General features: G+C 54.3%; 1 protein-coding gene across 1 annotated transcript in view; it reads right to left on the bottom strand.

Moving 5' to 3' along the window:
• dtx2 (deltex 2, E3 ubiquitin ligase) overlaps window positions 1-12629 on the bottom strand; it is a 16361-nt gene extending 3732 nt beyond the window's left edge. The window contains exons 1-2 of the mRNA XM_068744183.1: window positions 12564-12629; window positions 3790-4566 (exon numbers count right to left, since the gene is read on the bottom strand). Of these exons, the coding sequence (XP_068600284.1) occupies window positions 3790-4566; window positions 12564-12629 (843 nt within the window). The remainder of the gene's footprint in view (window positions 1-3789; window positions 4567-12563) is intronic.
• Window positions 12630-18889: the final 6260 nt, after the last annotated feature.

Here is an 18889-nt window from a genome sequence, read left to right as displayed (position 1 = left end):
CAGGACAGACGCGAGCTAGCATGATTCAGCAGGTAGCTAAAACAACGTCGGCTTATTGATCCCGAGGTTTAGAATTCAACCTACGGGGGTCAGCCGGTTGTCATGGTTACAGACTCACATTTAGCCGCAACATGAATAAAGGGTTAGCTAGCATCCCGCCTACGTCCAGTTGGTTAGCTAGCATTGATAGCTAAGACCCGCCTCCGTCCTGCTACGCTGCCTGTTCTCTCATCTGATTGGCTGCCGTAAAACGCCGAGGAAGACGAGTAATGCCGTTAAGGCTGAAGGAGACGTCTGCTTTGGTTAGCTGAATAATCGTCATGGCGACGCGTATCCTCAGAGGCGTTGTCTTGTATCCGGGCAGACGGGAGCAGCTGCTGAATATTCATGAGCGCTCGCTGCTCCGTATTCCCAGCCCTCGTGTTGCAGAAAGTTTACAAGAGACGCTCGGTGTGGGACAAACGTCCCGCCGTCTCCCGCTCAAAGAGGAGGAGCCGCTCCTCATCACGCCGTCACCTGGGGCGGAGGGGAGGGCCCGAGGAGGAAGGGCTACCCGGTTGATGGCGTTCCTGTGGGAGCTGCGGGACGCTGGACGTCATCGTTGTCTTCACTTGGACTAAACCACGACGGCGCCGGGTGGACAGCTTGACTCCTCCCTCCTTCGCTCCGCCTCCTCCCTCCGATTGACATCGCGTGCTCTTCCTCCTCATGAAGATCCCGCCCTGACCTCTCCGGGCGACATTCTTCCCATTCACCGCTTCCTTTGTGGCTGGAACGCAGGCGATGACTCTCCCCGCCGTAATGGACGCCCACATTGGACGCCGTCTTTCCGTCTTCTCTCCTCCTTGTTAGGAGGAAGTGGAGCGGATCGTGTCCCGAGGACTGGAAGCTCGTCCCATCACGAATCAATTTAGAAGGGAAGCCATCTTTTTGGGTTTCCTCTGTCCGACCGGATTGATGGACCGGCCCGGCGCCGGACGGAGACGCCGTTTGTGTCCTTCAGGACGACGGCAGGGAGAAGCTCCCGCCGCCGGCGCCGCTTAAAAGCTTTCAGTCATGTCACGCCAGTCGTTGCTGCGGTGAAACAGTCCGGGTTCACGCGGGGAAACAGTCCGGGTTCATGCCATCAAACAGTCCGGGTTCGCACAGGAAAATAGTCCGGGTTCACGCCTTGAAACAGTCCGGGTTCACGCCGTGAAACAGTCCGGGTTCACGCGGGGAAACGGTCCTTTGTGTCTCGTGGCGCCGCGTGACCTCGTCCTTCATCTGTTCTACCTGTAAATCTCGGCCAATCAGGTTTGGCGTTGTCTCCTCCTATTTCTGCCTCCACTTGACTCCTCGTTGGTTTTAGCTGCTCCTCGTGGCGCCTCCTGGTGGAAGGAGGAGCCACGAGGAGCAGCTGGTTTACGGGCCGTCGATGATGTCGCGCTCGCCGTCCATCGACTCCCACCTCACAAACCGTTTTATTGAGCCCCCGCCCCCGTCAGCCTTGAGGAGGCGCAGCCTGACAGATCGGGGGGGAGGAGCCAAAGGAGTGATGCGTGCTCACTTCCTCTTCATCGCTCTTATTCGAACCTTCCTTCTTGGCGAGCGGATCTGTGTCGTACGGCGAGTCCGGCTGATTAGCGTGGGCGGTAACATCTTACATCTTAGCGACTAGATAGCATGTTGCTAAGGAAGATCACAGGATCAGAGGCGGGCTGTATGTTGAGCTTAATGCTAGCGGAAATGCTAAGCTAATGACATCCAAGCCTAGTTGTCTCCAACTAATGGTAGCCTGTTCAAAACGGTAGCCTGCTGAACACAGCTGATGCTAACATGGTAGCCTGCTGAACACGGCTGATGCTAACATGGTAGCCTGCTGAACACGGCTGATGCTAACGTGGTAGCCTGCTGAACACGGCTGATGCTAACGTGGTAGCCTGCTGAACACGGCTGATGCTAACGTGGTAGCCTGCTGAACACAGCTGATGCTAACATGGTAGCCTGCTGAACACGGCTGATGCTAACATGGTAGCCTGCTGAACACGGCTGATGCTAACGTGGTAGCCTGCTGAACACGGCTGATGCTAACGTGGTAGCCTGCTGAACACGGCTGATGCTAACGTGGTAGCCTGCTGAACACAGCTGATGCTAACGTGGTAGCCTGCTGAACACAGCTGATGCTAACACATTGCAGACTTGCTAGTCTTTTGGAAACGACCTGTTTTATAATCCTCAATGATGTCGTAGCTGCTGGGTAGCAGAATGCTAACAGTCATCCTGTGCTAGCACCCTGCTAACACGCTAACCTCATCCTCAGCACGGCTTTTCTGTTGCTCCTTCTAAACTCTAATGACATTTAAAGATATATTTCTGTCCGGAGGAGGTCTCTGTTTCCATGGAGACCAGATGTGATTAATGGGATGGAGTGATGAGGGGAGGAGTTGGCAGGATCTCCTCCTCCTCCTCCTCCTTCTGGACGCAGCCTCCTTCCAGCTGCAGCAGGAGCAGAGATGGAGATCTGAACCGCCTTTCATTTGACTCCTGCAATAACTGTCCGGAGGAGGAGGAGGAGGAGGAGGAGGAGGAGGAGGCGGCTTCAATGTGGAATCAACCTGTATGAAGAATGAAGCGCGCGCACACACACACACACGCCTCCTCCAGGTTGTCGGGTTAATAATTCTCGTGCGTTTCTGGCCTCTTGTGTGTTCTCCTTTATGACATCTGAGAGGAGGCGCCGCCTCCTTAATGAAGGAGAAGATGGATTGATGCTGGGGAGGCGATTGCTATTCAGGAAGTCCTCCGTCCGTCCGAGGAGGGACGACGGGACAGGAGGCTGATGATGGGCCTCCTGCTCCTCCTCCTGCTCCTCCTGCTCCTCCTGCTCCTCCTGCTCCTTGTTTATGGCCGGGATGTTTTTTCCGTCCCGCTCCGTCCCGCTCCGTCCCGTGTCTTATTACATGCTAGGTGGTTCTCGCTCGTCCTAACGTCCGTCAGATGGTTGCTCACCTCAGCAGGGGGCGGCGTCCCACGGGAAGCTCCGCCCCACTTCGGGCGCCGGTTTTCCCGTTTTATTTCTTCCCTCTGTAATTAGCAGCGGAGAGATTTATCCGAGAGTTCAGTGTAATTATGGGAAGGACGTTTGCTTCATTAGTTTAGCGCGTTGAAGCCGTCCTCGTCCGTCCTCGTCCGTCCTCGTCCGTCCTCGTCCGTCCTCGTCCGTCCTCGTCCGTCCTCGTCCGTCCCGTTCCAAGGTCAGCGAGAGGACGCCGTCCTCGTCTGGAGACGGGCGGGGACGTTCCCGGCTGGAAGTTGGAGACATTTGAAATTGAAAGCATTTGTGGTTAAAGTTTGTTGGGGGCGGGGTCAAAGTGAGGTGCTTAATTATTGTGGGTGTGGTTAAGGCGTGGCATTAAATCTAAGTCGGGCGTCCTCCTGTGGGCGCCGGCGCTAATCGGCGCTGTCGTTCCTCTGACTGATGCTAATGGCTCTGAAATGACCCCCCCTCCCCAAATAACCAATAGACACGGATTATTCTAGAACTATCAATCAGGCTGATTGAATATTATTCTGCCGCGTTTTATCGCCTCAGCCGTAATAAAGCCGACGCCCTGAAACGCAGCCGTGCGGATTCAGAATCTTCATGAACCCGAAACGATCAGCTCGGTCTTTGATTGTGCTGATCATTTAGCCGCTAGCTGCTAGCTGCTAGCTCGTAGGACTTCAAATCACAACTCTTGTGACGGGGGCAAAACCCGGCCAAGTAAGGAGGCGTGGCCTACGACGACGTTTAGCGGGACGTCTTACAACGTCCTCCTGAGACGCAGCCTGGTTGTTGTAGTTCCCGGTGTGAGCCTGGTTGTTGTAGTTCCCGGTGTGAGCCTGGTTGTTGTAGTTCCCGGTGTGAGCCTGGTTGTTGTAGTTCCCGGTGTGAGCCTGGTTGTTGTAGTTCCCGGTGTGAGCCTGGTTGTTGTGGTTCCCGGTGTGAGCCTGGTTGTTGTAGCTCCCGGTGTGAGCCTGGTTGTTGTGGTTCCCGGTGTGAGCCTGGTTGTTGTAGCTCCCGGTGTGAGCCTGGTTGTTGTAGTTCCCGGTGTGAGCCTGGTTGTTGTAGCTCCCGGTGTGAGCCTGGTTGTTGTAGTTCCCGGTGTGAGCCTGGTTGTTGTAGCTCCCGGTGTGAGCCTGGTTGTTGTAGCTCCCGGTGTGAGCCTGGTTGTTGTAGTTCCCGGTGTGAGCCTGGTTGTTGTGGCTCCCGGTGTGAGCCTGGTTGTTGTAGTTCCCGGTGTGAGCCTGGTTGTTGTAGCTCCCGGTGTGAGCCTGGTTGTTGTAGCTCCCGGTGTGAGCCTGGTTGTTGTAGCTCCCGGTGTGAGCCTGGTTGTTGTAGCTCCCGGTGTGAGCCTGGTTGTTGTAGCTCCCGGTGTGAGCCTGGTTGTTGTAGTTCCCGGTGTGAGCCTGGTTGTTGTAGCTCCCGGTGTGAGCCTGGTTGTTGTAGTTCCCGGTGTGAGCCTGGTTGTTGTGGTTCCCGGTGTGAGCCTGGTTGTTGTAGTTCCCGGTGTGAGCCTGGTTGTTGTAGCTCCCGGTGTGAGCCTGGTTGTTGTAGTTCCTTTATTTATCCTCGTTCTGCTGACTCCACGCCGGCTTTCGGGCCGCTCCCCGCCTCGCTTCTCTCCGGGGAGCGCCGTTTGGCAGTGCGACTCTCCGTTTGGCAGTTCGCCGTCTCCGTGCTCGAGCGGGGCAACGGTCGCCAATTGCAAATGAATTTAAGTGGAGATCTGAGCGAACGTCTGTGTTTTGGCAGGCAGGTGAGCGGCCGGCTGAATTCTGCATGCAAGCAGCGACCGCCGGGGGTCCGTGGGCGGGTGCTGCGCCGCCACGCCACATCCGCGCCGCAGAAAGCTCGCTGCAGCTGGGTGCTGCTTCATACATGCTAATACGGCTGAAGCTAAAGTTAGCACTTCCCGTTCCGGTTGGAAACTGCTTTCTGAACCGGCGACGCCCGTTCTCGGCCCGCCTTGTTTGTTTACGCCCAACAACATGAACGGTTTGTGAGTTTAATGTCCTGCAGGCGTGAACTTTAGCCTCGCGGCGCAGTGGCTAGCGTGACGGTTAGCGTGTTAGCGACAGTTAGTGCGAACCCGGACTATTTGAGCGTTTGTGTCCGAGGAACTCGGGACCGGGACAGAAGTCGTCCAGACGCTCGTCGGCTGTAAACGGGGCGTTCTCCTCCTCCATTCATTCTTCAAACAAGGGATTCCTTTTGATCCGGATCCCGTTGACCTCCGTGTCGGGACACCAGATTGATGCTCGATGCGGGACGGTCTGTTTACAATCCACGAGGGAGGCGGAGCTAAAGACGTACCGTAGCACCAGGTACTTCTCACCCAATGGAAAACCAATACAGGTGAGGAGAGGCGGGCCCACGCTCACCAAAGTCCAGCTCGTTGCTCCGGAGGCGGGATTTAGCGCCACCGGATTTGTAAAAGCCGAATGTTTGAATCCAGATTTTAATGACAGATTATCTGCAGATTAGCGGATTAGCATCCTAATCCGGCGTTTTCCAGGATGTTTGCTTTAAATATCAGCGCGGAGGAAGAGGAGGAATCCTTCATCTGTGGGGGAGGGTGGGCGATCAAAGATCGGGAAGAGTTTCACTTCCTGATGGGAAGATCATTCAGACGGATCCGGAGAGGAGGCGGCGTTCCCGGCGTTCCCTGGCGTTCCTGAGCTGATCCCAAACCTTAAAGACGAGCAGCCGATCGGTGAACCTCCGGGATCGTCTGCAGGGAAGCTCGTCTCTTCAGAACCGGACAAACATTCCGGGATTCACCTGCTGCGGGAACGCTGGCTCGGAGACGGGAAGAGATGGAACTGGATGTCGGATCGGAATCTCCACGGATGGGTTTGAGCAGAATCTGATGAGTCATCCTTCGAGGGAGGGCAGGGACACTTCCTGTTAGCTTAGCCGTAGCCGACACGACGATCCCGCTCCGAACATTCCGTTGGAGCGGAGACGGTTCTGATGATTTACGAGACGTTTAATTAAAGCGGCGCCGGCGGGCCTCGGGGCAGAATAGCAAGCGGGTTCTTCATTCCAGGAACGGCGCCGAGAATCACCTTCCACAAAGACGTCAGGAACGCCGGTCAGGAACGCCGGTCACGCCTCGGACGGCTCCATCAGAACCAGACCCGATGGCGGTCTCACTGTCCTTAACATCCAATATGGTTGATGAACGGCACCGTCCCGGCCCGGAGCAGGAAGGTGTGTTTGTGAAGGTCTCGGCGCCGCAACAGAACCGGTCCGCTGCATTCACGCCGGACCCACCTGTATCCATGACGACCAGGATGACGCCACATTACCGTGTTTTTGATTTGACTCCGAACGCAACACGGCGGCGTCGCCGGTTGTTTCGGGTCCGGTAGTAGTACTAGTAGTACTAGTACTAGTACATATACTATACTAGTACTTTAATGCTCACAACAAAATGTTCTTAAATCGTGTTTGTAAACCGGCGTTCCGGTGAAACGGGAATAAACATCTGAATGAAGCATTAAATCCGGTTTTACCGGTTTAATTAACGCCGAGCTCCGTCAGAAGGGCTGGAATTAAACGGGAGCGCCGTTAACGGGAACGCCGGCCGTTAAGGATGCTTCCAATTATCCCGCCTTCTGTCGGCGCCGTGAAAACGCCGCCCTGATCGGATTCGCCCGCCGTTTGTTGAGCGTCTTTGTTTCCTCCGGTCTGCCGAGAGGCTTCCGGTGAAACATCTGGCTTCCCAACCGGCACGGTCCCGGCGTTCCCGCCGCCGGGCCCGTGGAGCGTGGCAGAACTCCACCCACAGCCGACCCAGTCAGGGTTTCTGCACCGCTGGTCTAGAACCAGGATACAGGGCGGGACTCTGAGGGGGGGTCGAGTCTCTTTCATATGCGGTTCTAGCTCAGATCCGGTTCTAGCTCAGATCCGGTTCTAGATCAGATCGTGGTCATGTGACTTTGATGCGGAAGGCGCCGCAACAAAGACACGGATCTGCAAGGTTTTAGTTTATTCACACGAAGGAAGGAAGTCGGACCCAGACCTGCTCCGGGACCTCACCTGAGGACAGGTGTGCCTTTGAATCAGCTGCTAGCTACTACCAGACGCTAATGGCTGCTAGCTGCCTCCTGTCACGAGCTGCTAACTGTTAGCGTCTGGTAGCAGCTAGCAGCTACTAACGGCTGCTAGCTGCGGCGACCTGTCGTTTTTCGTAGAACGGTTCTACGTTCTGTTTTCCTTTGCAGAAATAAAACGCGTCCGTCCTTCTCGCTGCTTCGTTGGATATTTAACACCAAAGTATTTACGACACGAGGACACAAATCTTTATCTCTAAGAGTGAAGCAGGGCTTTAATAAATCCCTTCAGCCCCGCCCCCTCAGTGACCCTGACGTGACGCCTGATTAATGTGTTCAATTCTTCATGAATTCATCTCATGGCCTTTGCATTGTGGGTAACTGACTCGATCAGCGTGAGCCTTGGACTGATTTGCCTGTTAAAGCATCTCATTACTGGGGGGGGGGGGGTCCCATTTCACTATGTGAACCTGGACCGCTTCACTATGTGAACCTGGACCGTTTCACTATGTGAACCTGGACCGCTTCACTATGTGAACCTGGACCGTTTCACTATGTGAACCTGGACCGTTTCACTATGTGAACCTGGACCGTTTCACTATGTGAACCTGGACCGCTTCACTATGTGAGCCTGGACCGCTTCACTATGTGAACCTGGACCGTTTCACTATGTGAACCTGGACCCTGGTTCTCGCCTCGTTGGGTTCGTCTTTATTCGTGTGTTCAGTCCGTCGGGATTCCGACGCCAGTAAACTTCCCGGACCGCTGATGGAAAACCGGAACGTGAATCCGGCTGCCAGACCTTCCCAGCGGCCGCAGCAGGCATCGGGTCTTACCTGGAGGGTAATGGATCCGGGTCCGGCCCCCAGCCGGGACCGCTAACGGGATTACGTTCTCTGGTGAGGCTCAGTAAACCGGGTCGTGTTGCTGCAGTGGAATGAATCAGCTGCTAACATGCTAATGCTAACGGACGTGGCGGTACCAGGCTCCACCCCCTTCAGAACCGTTTCTTCGTCTGGAATATTCTCCTCCAGCATTGTATTGATCAACTAAAATGATCAATAAAGACCTGATCAGCGATATTGATTGGCTAACGGTTCATTGATTCTAATGATTAAATTCCCTGATTTGTTGATGACTGATCAGAAAATTATGTTGTTAAACCTTGACCTCTGATTGGCTGAACTGTTGGCATCCATTGTGGGCGTGGCTTCTCCACGTTTAAATCTGCTGCATCGACGTGTTTCAATGAGGCTGAAAACATTTATTTGTGAGTTGTGTAGAAATATGAGTGCATTACCCCCCGGCCCCGCCCCCTCTGCCCCGGCCCCGCCCCCATAAGCATCTTACAGAACAATGGCTTTTGTTTGCGCTGCAGATGAGCGGCCCTCGAGGACGCCGTTTAATGAACAACTAGGTCACGTACGTTGTTTCCTCCGTCCAGCGCCGCCAGCGGACGTGATGGCGGTCAAGGGGGTCCATATGGGGGGGGGTTACTATAACGGCGAGAAATGCTGCGTTTGTGCGATGAAGCGTTAAACCGTTCAGACAAGCTGCTAACGGAGGGCGCGGCTCATGAATATTCATAAGCTCCTTCTCTTTAAAGGCGACCATCAAAGCACGCCACAGAGCGACACGCCCCCTCATGTGGCTGAGCATCCCAGCCCCTCCCTCCCCAATCAGGTAGCTCAGGTGTTCCAGCTGTCACCCCGAGTGGTCCGGCGGACCGGACGTGTCCTGCTCAATAAATTAAGACTTTGATGTTTTGGAGTCTCCGCGGTAACGCGACGCTCCGACGTTTTCCGGGTTGTCCCGTCTTTTTTCAGAAAACAACGTCGTCTCCCGGAATCCGACGTGGCAGCTCCCGTTGCCCCCGTTGTCCCGTTGTCCCCGGTGACGAGCAACAACCTCCTTCCATCTTCGTGTTCGTTTCATTTGTTTTTACAGTGTAAACATTCCCACTCGGAACGTTTTGTTTCACGAAGTCATCGTTCGGTTTTAATTATAGTGATGAACGGAATCCAGATTCACGTTTTCTGTAGTTTTATTACCCAGAAACTACAAACATGGACGCAGCTGTTTCAATGCAACAAGCAGGCTGAAGCGTGTGAATGCGTCTTCAGAAGACAGCGGGACGGAACATATGGGACAGTCCCGCCTTTAGGGAAGCTGCCGCTCCAGATCGGAACGCCGCCGTGCTCGCCTCCTGACAGATGGAGGCCGCTCTCCGGTTTGACAGCATCAGAACCGCCCCGGGCGCCACCGGCGGGTTCACCGCGTTCGGTCTCGGGCTCTGGCGGCCGTCGTCTTCCTCAAACGACACGCCCCTAAAGGTGAGACGTCCAGCGCCGCCGGAAACACAGCGGTTTTCAGCGCTAACGTGGAGCAGATCAGCGCTAGCGTGAAGCAGATCAGCGCTAACGTGGAGCAGTTTTCAGCGCTAACGTGGAGCAGATCAGCGCTAACGTGGAGCAGATCAGCGCTAACGTGGAGCAGTTTTCAGCACTAACGTGGAGCAGATCAGCGCTAACGTGGAGCAGAGATCAGCGCTAACGTGGAGCAGATCAGCGCTAACGTGGAGCAGATCAGCACTAACGTGGAGCAGATCAGCGCTAACGTGGAGCAGAGATCAGCGCTAACGTGGAGCAGTTTTCAGCACTAACGTGGAGCAGATCAGCGCTAACGTGGAGCAGAGATCAGCGCTAACGTGAAGCAGATCAGCGCTAACGTGGAGCAGTTTTCAGCATTAACGTGGAGCAGATCAGCGCTAACGTGGAGCAGAGATCAGCGCTAACGTGGAGCAGATCAGCGCTAACGTGGAGCAGATCAGCGCTAGCGTGAAGCAGATCAGCGCTAACGTGGAGCAGAGATCAGCGCTAACGTGGAGCAGTTTTCAGCGCTAACGTGGAGCAGTTTTCAGCATTAACGTGGAGCAGAGATCAGCGCTAACGTGGAGCAGATCAGCGCTAACGTGGAGCAGAGATCAGCGCTAACGTGGAGCAGATCAGCGCTAACGTGGAGCAGATCAGCGCTAACGTGGAGCAGATCAGCGCTAACGTGGAGCAGATCAGCGCTAACGTGGAGCAGAGATCAGCGCTAACGTGGAGCAGTTTTCAGCGCTAACGTGGAGCAGAGGAAGGCGGAGACAAGCCGACGTTATTTTTAGAGCATCAAATGACAACAGAAGCTAACTTGTGACACTTTCACATGGAACCGGTCCAGAACATCCCCGAGAGGATCCAAAGTGGACCCTGAACCGCGTCTATTCTGAGGATCCGAACCGTCGAGGCTTTTAAGTGTCCCCGTCAACAAAGTCCGTCAAGCGCAATAAGAGGCGAGACGGACGGACGGCGAGCCATCGGGACATTTGTTCTGATGACTTATTCATTCCCGTCTTCCCGGAGTTTGGAACCTGTCGTCATGGCGACACCCAGCAGCTCACGATGCGATAAGTAATACCTGTTCCTACCTGAGGAGGCGGATCCTCATCAGTCATCATGAGGAATGAGATTCTCACGCGGAGAAACCGATCGGTTGCCACCGGGCCCTTCCCGGCAGCCCCCCCCCCCCCCCCCCAACACTCCATTAAAGGCGTCTAAAAATAAAAGATGGGCGGAGCCTTTCAGAAACACGGAGCAGAAACATTCAGAGTTTCTGGATTCTGGATCCGAACTCAAGTCGCTGTCAGAACGAGGCTAAGAACACTGGTCCAGTCCAGGAGGATCCGCTCCGGTTCAGGTGGATCCACTCCGGTTCTTGTGGATCCGCTCCGGTTCTTGTGGATCTGATCCGGTTCTTGTGGATCCGCTCTGGTTCTGGTGGGTCCGCTCCGGTTCTGGTGGATCCGCTCCGGTTCTGGTGGATCTGATCCGGTTCTGGTGGATCCGCTCTGGTTCTTGTGGATCCGCTCCGGTCCTTGTGGATCCGCTCCGGTTCAGGTGGATCCGCTCCGGTTCTGGTGGATCTGATCCGGTTCAGGTGGATCCGCTCCGGTTCTGGTGGATCCGCTCCGGTTCTGGTGGATCCGCTCTGGTACATTCATTCCACTGATGTCTAAACTTTTGTAAATTGTGACATCATAGCATGTTGGTGGCAGAATGAGCCTCATCGCCGCTGCGCCTGATTGGCCGTTGGTTCTCAGTATTATTGCCCCGCCCCCTGGGGTCCTCAGCTGCGGCCTGTTGTCCAACAGAGGGGGACATTCAGACCCGCTTTGTCCTCGCCTGCTCATCCCGCCGTTGTGAGCGATCAGCAAAATCCTTGTTGCTTGGCTCTGGGAGGGGCGTGGCCATGTCCCCCCCCCCCACACACACACACACTTTATTACGCTGACGTGTGTCAGCCTGACGGGGGAGGGGGGGGCTTTCGGTCTCATCTGTCATCCGGTCCAGACCCCCCCCCCCCGTGACCCCCCCACCAGTCTGTCCTCGGTCCAGCAGTGACCCACATGAATGTCAACCAGGCGGGCCTGATGCTAGAAACGGGCCGGCACCTGAGCCCCCCCGAGATCATATAAAACAGAATTTGTAAGAAAAACTTGTTCAATAAAGTTTTATTGAGATGATCCGGATAATCTCACGAATCAGCATCAAGTTGAGATTTCAAATAGTTATTGATTTAATCACAAATTAATCCTTTAATCAGCATCTCTTCATCTTAAAGGGAGGGGAGGGGCGGGGCTAAACAGATGATTGACGGGCTGGTGAAAGTCTTCCCCCCCCCGGGTGTTAATAAAACCCGAAGCTGCCAAATTACGAACATGAAAACGGCTCGCAGGTGTTCAGCGACCTTCAGTCAGCGATTGTTCATCGCCTCACGGCTCCAGTCGGAAAAGCCGGAACGCTGCCAAGGAGGAAAACATTCCGGGAACAAAGCCTCCGTCCGCGGCTGCGTACTAAATACAAAAATAAAACGTCCAGCCGGCGAGGACTTCATTACCCAGAACCCTCATCAGCAGCGATGAGGAAGAGGAGAGCCCCCAGAGGGGGGCGGGGCGCCGAAATGAAAGCAGAAGGGTAGAGGGGGCGGAGCCTGCTGGTGGCGTGAGTTATGATAAAGGAACGGCTTCAGCGGCCGCAGGTAGCATTAGCATCTCTGAACGCCGCCACGCTAGCATTGAAACGGAGGACAAGGAGCAACGGGAATAAACTGGGAACGCCCCCCGGGACCGGATCCCAAGGGACGGACCGGAGTGCTGGTGTCCGTCTGAGGACCAATCAGAGGCAGGAATGGATGTGATTGGCTGGTGATGTCATCAGGAGAAATTCAATTAAACTTAAATTCCATCTGTTTAAACATTTGGGATTTCTTTATTATAAATATTAACTGTTTTAAGTAACCTTTTGTAAAGCTCCGCCCCCTCTTTCTCCTGGAAGAACTGGTTGAAACAGGATTTTCTCGTCGTCATGGATACCGCTGCACTGTGTTTTCCTACCTGATATTTTAGGAGATAAAACTCTTCCACGGTTCCAGCAGCCGACCTCGTTCTCCAGCTCCCTGTGACCTTTGACCTCGGTGGAGGTGATGACATCACAGGCCTGTCCCATCTGGATCTTGGACCCGACTCAGGACCCGGATATTGAATTAGTGACGATTCGCTCCCGTTCGGATTAACGGAGCCGTGGTTTCCTGCGGCGAGCGTTCCCGACGCCGGTCCGTGGCGTTCCCGTGGAGTCGGACCCTGATCCGGTCTGAGTGTCTCCGTCCAGAGGTTCTGGAGCAAAGGTCCGAGGAGATCCAGGTTCTCGGGGCGGGTCTTCAGGTCCAGGTTCATAGATTCATGCTAGCTAACGCTGCTCGTAGCGTTACGCCGAACCCAGCGTCTCCTCTGCAGCGGAGGTTTGTTTTCCCAGCATGCCTTTGGGCTCTGAGCTTCATGCTAGTGTGTGTAGCGAGCGGTAAACGGTTTCTGTCGCCGTAACGCTCGGCCCCGAGGCGAATGGGTCGGCGCTGGGTGATGCGATGCGGTGACAGACCGATCAATAACGTGGGCGGGATCGGGTGATCGGGTGACATTTACTCTGAGAGGTATCGACGCGTTTACGGACGCGCGGCTCCTGAACGCCTCGTTGGAAGTTTTTACAGGCGTCAAAGCGTAAAAAGAATTCCTGGAAAAATATCAAATGTTATTGTGGCTATAAAGACGGACACCGGACCGGACCGGATCCGGACCGGAGCGGGACCGGAGCGGGACCTCCAGGCTTCCGTAGAAAGAACTTTGGCGCTTGGATCTGAGGATCCGGATCCACGTTTTTCTTGTTGGATTTCAGTTGATTGATGAGGTCATCACTGGGTCAAAGGTCACCAAACGCTATGACATCATCACATCCTATTGGTCTTTATACTGTGATCAATAACGGTGATTCAGGAGCTTTAATTTATCTCCACGGTAACTCGTCTGGTTGACCCGGTTGAAACGCGTACCTCTGGCTCCGCCCATCTCGTACCTGTAGAAACGAGATGGGCGGAGCCACAGAAGACGAAGAAATCCGTTTTATAATATTGATGATAAAACGAGCTCCGCCTCCTCAGGTCTGATGGTTTCATTGCGGTTCTGATCCAGAACCGCCGCGCTGGGAAGCGTGGCCTCGTCACTTCTATTTAAAACCCGTTTCCAGGGCCGACCCGCCGGCGCCGCGGTTCTGCTGACAAAAGTCTCTTTATCCCGATTCTGACTTTTAAGGTGACCCAGATAGAAAAACGGCGCCTCATCAGAACCCCGACAGAACCGGGCTTCAGACCCGTTTAAAGTCCTTGACCTGTGATCACTGGTTCTGTAGAGGAACCGGATCCTGGATGGTTCTGTCAGCAGGGGACAGCAGATTCTAACAGAACCGAGAACCGGGTTAACGACCCGGTAACGGCCCACATTGACTGTTGGCCCCAGAACCCGCTGAGAGGTGATTCGTTTCTGGTAATTTAACTCTTCATATGAAAACCACCAAAGCAGAACCGGGCCTGGAAGTGGACCCGGTCCAGCCCTGCGCTCCTCATCGGGCCGACATTAAACGGTTCTGAATGAATAAACTCATTATTCCGCCTCGGACTCAAACCGTGGAAGAACCAGAACCGTTTCACTGCGTGGACCTGGATCTAAACTGGGTTGTTAATGTGGACCGGCGCCACTGCAGGTGTTCCCTGTCCAGAACGGGTCGAACCTCCGTGGTGAAGGCGCCAGGCCGGAGGCGGGTCTACGGGTATTTACGGGACACGTGATTGGTGCTCTCTGTCCGGCGCCGCTCCGCCGGTACCGAGACGCAGCGGCGGCTAATCCTCCGGTGACCAATGAGATTAAACCTGCAGAGCGGTTTGTTGTTGTTGGCGCCGTGACCTTGGGCCGAGCGGTTCTGGTTCGGAGCGGATCGTTAATCTGGAGGAGTAAATTAGTTTGGGGCGGAGTCTATTAAGATTTAATGTCTCCTAACGGGCCGGTTCTGGATGTGATGACAGCAGGGAGGCTGATGGCGTCCTCGCCGCTTCTGTTCGGTTCTGTTCTGCTGGTTTGGGTTTGAACACGCCCTGCATGGGCGGAACCGGGTTGGCGTCGGTGCCTTCAGCAGCCTCGACCTTTTTCTTTAGCCCCGCCTCTTATGATAATGCGTTTGGAACATCGTGATTCATGGTCTCATCCCGGGTTCAGATAAACTGTAAATCAGTCGACGTCGCTCCGGCAACCGGGATAAACGTTGGACCGGAACGTTCCTGGAACCACGTCTTACATTTCAAACAGCGATTGAACGTAGTTTCCTTTTTGCTGACACTTGCTATTAACTTATTATTGGTTTATGCTAATTAGCCTCTTCTTTTTTTCCTCGCTTTAATGCGTTCATCTCTTTTCTAGAACTTCCTGCTCTGAGAACAAATCTCTCCCCAAACGCTCTCCCTGATGCTAGTAAAAATGTTAAGCTAACAAAAAGCCCAGTGCTCCTGTTAGCTGTAGCTATCCGCTGCAGACGTGCTAACTTTAGCTGCAGCTGCTAGATACATACGTGCTAACTTTAGCTGCAGCTGCTAGATACATACGTGCTAACTTTAGCTGCAGCTGCTAGATACATACATGCTAACGTTAGCTGCAGCTGCTAGATATATACGTGCTAACTTTAGCTGCAGCTGCTAGATACATACGTGCTAACTTTAGCTGCAGCTGCTAGATATATACGTGCTAACTTTAGCTGCAGCTGCTAGATATATACGTGCTAACTTTAGCTGCAGCTGCTAGATACATACATGCTAACGTTAGCTGCAGCTGCTAGATACATACATGCTAACGTTAGCTGCAGCTTCAGCGGGACACTAGTGGACAGACTTTCCCCTCGTTGTGAACGTTCGGGAGGATTTTTGTGTCTCCGCCCTCAAACTCGTCCAGAGCAGGAAGCGTTAGCATCCCTAGCGTCTCCTGCGAGGCCTCTCGGGTCGGCCTCCGGCCCGGCTAACGTTCCGTCCCCTCCGGCGTCCCTGTCGTCCCAGCGCTTTGTCTTCCGTCTCGGCTGCTTGCTCCCTGAACAAACAGCGTCCTCACCCTCCGATTCATTTTTCAAACTGGAGCTATAATACCTCCCCAGACGTAGCCCCGCCCCCCCCGCCGCTGCAGTAAGTGGAAAGCCCCGGCGCTTCCCATTAGCCTCCGGAGCAGGCTGTTAACCTTAGCCGTCGTAGCGTAGCAGGAAAATGGCTCTGGAGGGACGACTCCGTCACTTTCGGTCCGTTAGTAAAAGTTCTTAAAGGCAGAACCGGAGACTCTATTGTTCTTTGCTCGATCAATAAAACATTCGTCTCCACGTGTTGGGGCTTCCTGAATATTTCATCTCACCGCTTGTTTCCTTTTATCAGCCGAGTCGAAAGACAGATCAGGAAATCCGTTCCGCTCGCTGACTTTCAATTGTTTCCTTTCACGCGGCCCATTTGAAGCGAGGAAACAAAGTTATAGTCGCAGCGGGACCGGGGGCGGTTCTGGGTTCTGCTTTGGTTCTGGTCCTCCCGAATCCTCCGGGGACAAGATGTGGTGGTGGTGGAAACAGTCCAGGTCCACACGGTGAAATAGTCCAGGTCCACACTTTGAAACAGTCCAGGTCCACACAGGGAAACATTCCAGGTCCACACGGGGAAACAGTCCAGGTCCACACAGGGAAACATTCCAGGTCCACACGGTGAAACGGTCCAGGTCCACACGGGGAAACAGTCCAGGTCCACACAGGGAAACATTCCAGGTCCACACGGGGAAACAGTCCAGGTCCACACGGTGAACCTCTTGACCCAAAGGTGAAGGGTGACCGATGTCATCCAGGAAAGACGAGCCGGTGTTCAGGTGCAGGAAGCAGGAAGTGCATGCTGATTGTTCAACAAGAAGAAGGTGATTCACACCTGGTGTGAAACAGGACGTGTTTTCATTAATATTAGTAGTGCTACTGAACAGCGCCACCTGGGTGTCGGGGGTTTAAACGCAGAATAATCCAGGGATGGATTCCGTTGGAACAGTTTCCGCTTTTCGTTCTTCGTCTCCTCCGTCCTTCCCGTAACGCGGCTTCCATTTAATCTCACCGCGACACATTAATGGCCGACGCCAGAGGCCCAACATACACGGCAATAAAAAGGGGTTGTATTCCGATCCGGCGTTCCGGCGAGCGTTATTATCCCCGAAGGGCAGCAATTAGAGCCGAGCCGCTGGATCCGGTCAAACACAAAGAAGGACGGCGAATGTGGACGCACAAATCAGCATAACGCGGGACTCCTCCCACTCAGTGATCCCCAACGTCCCCGTCCTGACGCGGAGACGGGGACGCCGTCCTTCGCTCTGACAGATTGACCAAAATGAATTTGAAGTTGATGCATTTTCACTCATTCCAGTCGTTTCGGATATTCGTCTTATTTTGCCGCGGGGGGGGGGGGGGGGGGTCGTTTTATTTAAAGAGAAGCCATCACTTCAGATTAAAATGTCTATAACCCTCCATGAAGAGGAGACGGAGCTTTATTGATCGGGGAATCTGCTGAAGTTATTGGATCTAACAGGAGAGAGAAGCTACAGGACTATTAGCCGGTTTAAAGGGACGCCGCGCCCCGCCCCCGGTCGACGCCTGCAGCCGGGGGCGGAGCCTGAACATATGAAAAGAAAGGATGCCTTTCGTTGTTTCAACTTCCTGTTTAATGTTTGTCATTGGCCGCTTCATTGACCATATATAGTATGCACTTCCTGTTGGTCTCCGGCGGACCTCCGGGCTGTTCTGGACCCCTTCAGGGACCCTGAACCGATCCGGGGTTACTCACTGAGGGGGGGTGAGTGATGTCAGACCTCCTCCTGATGGTGGCGTTCAGGAGGCGGCTCTGGTTTCAATCAATAGCTTCCTGTGAGGGCGGAGTCTCTTCTCCGGCTTCATTAGCTCAGGCTGATAGCTGCGACGGCAACAGTGGGAACGGAACGTTTCATCATTGATCCTTTATGGGATCCCATAAAAGCATCTGTAATTGAGTCCGGCTGGCGACTCATCCGGTCCAGCAGAGCTTCAGTCAGGAGCTGAGAGGGGCGTCCTCCTCCTCCTCCTCCCTCCTCTTCATCATGAGAACCTCCTGACCAGTGACTGGATTCATTATGAACTGGATCAAAGAGGATCAAACGACCAGCGTCCTCGTCTTCTCCGTTCAGCTAGCACTTAGCAGCTAACCTACAGAGAGCAACACATTCCTGCCTCATGAGCTAACCAATGCTAGCTTGGCCCGCGGTAGCCGCCGGTGCTAGCGTGTAACGTACCCGCTGGAATAATCCAGGAATGTAATCCGGGTCTGGCTGGGATAGAGAGGCAGAAATAGGACACGCGTGCCTCCCGGGGCTAGCGCTTTGTGTTGCGTTCATAGCTAATGGAATGCTAATGTGAGCCATTTTACATTTAGAGTCTTTGTTTGCATCAGCAAAAGTAGGAAAAAGGAAGTTAAAAGTCGACAAGGAAAACTGCAGCGGCTGTTTGTGTAGCGTAATCGGAGGCTTACGCCGGGACGGATGTAGCAGCGGCGCCGAGAGAGGCTCCGCCCCCCCCTCTTTTACTTGAAGAGACATTTATACACTTCAAACGTCCACCGTCCTCCTGTCCTCTGTCTTCCTCTGGACTTGGCGTTAGCTTTTCCGTTTGACAGCTTCCGTTCGGTCGAACATAAGTTGCTTGTAGCAGCTACTAGCCTATTACTGCTACTAGCTGCTACATGCTAATGTCTGCTAACTGCTACTAGCTGACTCTCCCGTCACCTCCACGGCTCGCTCCGTTGATCCGGATCTCCTGCTTCCTCGACTTGTCGGGTCTGAACCGGCTGCTTGCTGTGATTGGTCGAGGACGGACGGCTTCAGGTTGTTTTTTCTCTTTAAAGTCGGGCTAACGGTGATTTGAACGTAAACGTGGCGGTTGGAGGCGGGGTCTTTTTAAGTTGCACTTCTTCCTCCTATGTTGGGATGTTGCCCCGGCCTCGCCTCCTGATGCCCCCTCCCTGTTTGCCCCCTCCCCTCACACACATCTCTCCTTTATTATGGGCATTCCAGCGGCATGCGAGGCCTGATGCCCCTCCCCCCTCGGCTGAGTGCTGATGCCCCTCCCCCCTCGGCTGAGTGCTGATGCCCCTCTCATTCTCATGGATTTCTCTGAGGTAGATAAACTGCAGGAGGAGGCGGCTAATTCATCAATGATCTTTACCTAACCCCCCCCCCCCCCGTTCTCTGCCCGGAGGCATTGGACACTCCTACCCCCCCGCCCCGCCCCGCCCCGCCTCCACTGGAGTCTGCCCCGACACGTCCGGAGGAGGAGCAGGAGGAGCAGGAGAGTGGGGGGTG

This window comes from Brachionichthys hirsutus, chromosome 10 (genome assembly GCF_040956055.1).
Source record: "Brachionichthys hirsutus isolate HB-005 chromosome 10, CSIRO-AGI_Bhir_v1, whole genome shotgun sequence".
Classification (NCBI taxonomy): Eukaryota; Metazoa; Chordata; class Actinopteri; order Lophiiformes; family Brachionichthyidae; genus Brachionichthys; species Brachionichthys hirsutus.
This window is presented reverse-complemented; position numbering and strand designations above follow the sequence as displayed.